We start from the raw sequence: 3,212 nt of genomic DNA, 5'->3' as shown, positions 1-3,212 counted from the left end.
TCAATCTTCATAAAAACAAGTTGTACAAATAATAATATATAAACAAGCATATTAAAGCTACTGCAGAGCTGCTGTTCACTATTTAAAGACGAAGTCCATCCTCCTTTCTTTGTTAAAGAGTTTAATCTCACGGTTGTTCAGTACATCTGTGTGTTTTAGTTCCAGTAAGAAGCCCTTCTCCATTCATGGACGCCAGTGAAGACAGTCGAGCCTCCCCAGTTGTATTTCTTGAATATGTTTTAATGTGTTTGAGGCTGAAAATGTCCGCTCCACAGAGGCAGCAGATATTGGGATTGTCACCGCCCAACATGTCAGGCTAGCCCACTGACCAATCACGTACTTGTAGGCCAGCTAGCAGGCTCTGACACGTCAAACAATACGCCCAACATGTCAAACTAATGATCTGATTGGTTGAACACTATGACAATCAACAATATCGTCCCCATTCACTTAAAGTGCACATAGATGCACCTGTGAGTCTGCAGGCCTCGGGCCTCTGTCCTTACCTAGAGACACAGAGGTGAGATCTGATTGGATAAAAGCTCTACTTAAAACAAGCTGCACTGGAAGCAGAGCAACTGAGGAAGACAGTAGCTGTGCAATGAGAAAATAAGATAATAGGAAAAATATTTTTATAGTGTATTTAACAAAACATATTAAATTATAAAATAGATATAACTTTGTGATTCTGTGTAGGCCACTGACGGCCCACCACTGATATTTACATATAGTATATTATAGTACATAGTACCATCTATTTCTCCAACATGAGTTCAAACTTATTTATTCAGAAAACTGAACTATTATGATTCATGTAAATCAGGAGAGATGAGGTACAGTTTAATGTAGTGGATATTCTGCAAAATAACTCAAAAAGTGACTTATTTCATTTCATTTCATTTTATTAAACTGTCAGTACTAGACATCCTGATCCACACTCCAGACCAAATGGTGGCGGTAATGCACCATTCATTGTTTGCCAACCGCCAATAAACCTCAAAAAAGAAGAAAGAAGAAGAAAAGGAACTAGTAGAATAACAGGAACACTGAGATTTCCCAGCTCCGTGAGGGTCCGTGAAGGGGACGACAACTTGGTCAACAAGCCGCTAGTGTTGAGCGGGACTACTTCTTCTTCGGGACTTTGTACCAGGGGATTAACCGTCCAGCGGTACACGGTACTCGGTGAAGTCCTCCAGAGACGTGTTAGTACCGGGTTTGTACCGTGTTAGTACCGTGTTAGTACTGGGTTTGTACCGGTAGAGTCGGGGAACCTCGCGCGCCATGTGGGCAGATTAACGGACTCCTAACAAAAGACCCGCGAGGCTGCTTCCGCGCGGCTTCTGCTCGGTTTCCCTCCGGTTCTCTCGTGAGACCGGACTTTTTTAGGGTGTTTTTTTGCCCGCGGCCCGGTCCGGAGGGTCCCAGGTTCGGTTCTCTGTGACCCGGTTTCCCTCCTTATTTGTTGTTGTTTAGTTTCAAAGAGATGCCGCTCCTCCACCGGAAAGCCTTCGTCCGGCAGAGACCTCCAGCAGACCTGAGACCAGAAGAGGAGGTCTTCCTCTGCAAGATCACCCACGAGATCTTCAGGCGCTACGAGTGAGTACCTGTCTCCCACCTACCTGTCCTTCACCTGTCTCCCACCTACCTGTCTCCCACCTACCTGTCCTCTCTCCTCAGTGAGTTCTTTGAGAGGACCATCCTGTGTAACAGTCTGGTGTGGAGCTGCTGTCTGACGGGTCGTGCTGGTCTCACCTACCTGGAGGCGGTGGAAAGCGAGCGGAGAGCTTCTGTGAGCCTTCAGACCTTCTCCAGGTCTCTGCTGGTCCCTCTGCTCCACCTGGCCTCCCTGAGCCACCGCTGCAGACTGACGGAGCTCTGTGAGGACGTCTACACCTTCAGCAAGGACCGCTTCTTCCCTGGGGAGACGGTGGATGTGGTGGGACGCAACGGGGCCAGGTACTGGGGGGGGGCATGTTATTATAATAATAACAATGGATGTGAGATAGTGATAATGGTGTGCGTGTGTTTGTGTGTGTGTCAGACATGTGTGTGAGATCCTCCAGGTCCACTCTCCTCACTCCAGCACTAACAGACGCTCCAAAGCAGCAGACGACACCATCGTCATCAGTGACAGCGACGAGGAGATCAAAGCACAGATCAACGGGTCAGTAGGTCATCTGGTCCTCATGGGGTCAAACCCTGGTGCATTGTGGGTAATCTAGGGAAAGAATGTTTGGAATAGAAAAAAGGATTTCTGTTGTTCAAGTGTGTGTGTGTGTGTGTGTGTGTGTGTGTGTGTCAGCAGGAAGAAGAGGAAGAAGCCTCTGAGTCCGTCAGTGTTTGAATACACAGTGAAGATGATGAAGGCCGAACACACGGAGCCGTTCACTGTGAAAGCCAATCAGATCAGGTGAGAGGAAGTGACATCATCCATACTGTCTGTCTGCTGTGTGTATCCAGACAGACAGGCTGCTCATCAAGTTACCACATGACTGCTTATTAAGATAATGCTGCTGAATGAATGTCTCTCTGCTGGTGTTTGTTCAGTCGCAGGAAGACCAGCGTGTCCAAAGAGAGACTGAAGCTGCTGTTTAAGCAACACTGTGAACCTCAGAATGGAACCATCGTCCTCAAGGTGACAACAACACTGATGCCTCACACGATAGCGTGCCTCCTCACACGATAGCGTGCCTCTTCCTCCTGTGTGTGTCGACGGTCACTTCCTGTGTGTTGATGTCACTTCCTGTCTCTCAGCCCTCCACAGTGATGAAGTACCGGCTGTCTGAACAATCGTTCTCTCAGTTCTTCCCCGATGAGCCCCCCCTCTTCCCCTTCAGCCCCCCCTCTAAAGGTGGAGGGCGTGGCTCACCTGGACAGGTGAGTGATGATGATGATGTGAGGAAGAGTTTCATACATCGGTTCAGTTTAATGGGACATTTCTAGTGTTTGCAGTTCATATTATTAATTAGTAATACAAGTGTAGTGTAAGTAGTAGTAGAAATATTTAGTATACGTGTATATAAGGGTACATAGAAGAAGTGTGTGAAGTAGTATAAATATGTATATTAGTGCTGGGCAACGATTACAATTTTGAATCGCGATTAATCTCATTGTTATGGCAAAGTTCAATAATGAATTCAAAAGTAGGGTATTGTGCACTTTTATTTTGAAAGTGCTGCTCTATGAACTAAAGGTGAATAACATTGTGTGTA

At 46.4% G+C, this 3,212-nt stretch overlaps 1 protein-coding gene across 2 annotated transcripts; it reads left to right on the top strand.

The window, feature by feature from the left end:
- The first annotated feature begins 1,079 nt into the window (after positions 1-1,079).
- LOC116377669 (bromodomain adjacent to zinc finger domain protein 1A-like) lies at positions 1,080-3,123 on the top strand. Of its 2 annotated transcripts, none has more exons than XM_031839372.1 (6): positions 1,080-1,596; positions 1,678-1,956; positions 2,042-2,164; positions 2,306-2,410; positions 2,548-2,635; positions 2,755-3,123. In XM_031839372.1, exons 1-6 carry the CDS (start codon positions 1,484-1,486, stop codon positions 2,941-2,943), a joined length of 897 nt encoding a protein of 298 aa, XP_031695232.1. In that variant the 5' UTR covers positions 1,080-1,483; the 3' UTR covers positions 2,944-3,123. The 2 variants fall into 2 exon arrangements, with proteins under 2 accessions (XP_031695232.1, XP_031695231.1); XM_031839371.1 differs by having other exon boundaries at positions 2,303-2,410.
- The last annotated feature ends 89 nt before the right edge of the window (positions 3,124-3,212 follow it).

The sequence above is a fragment of the Anarrhichthys ocellatus genome, unplaced genomic scaffold (genome assembly GCF_004355925.1).
Source record: "Anarrhichthys ocellatus isolate YVR2014 unplaced genomic scaffold, GSC_Weel_1.0 scaffold1524, whole genome shotgun sequence".
In the NCBI taxonomy this organism is placed as follows: domain Eukaryota; kingdom Metazoa; phylum Chordata; class Actinopteri; order Perciformes; family Anarhichadidae; genus Anarrhichthys; species Anarrhichthys ocellatus.
The sequence above is the reverse complement of the archived record's forward strand: the minus strand, read 5'-3'. Positions and strand labels throughout refer to the sequence as shown.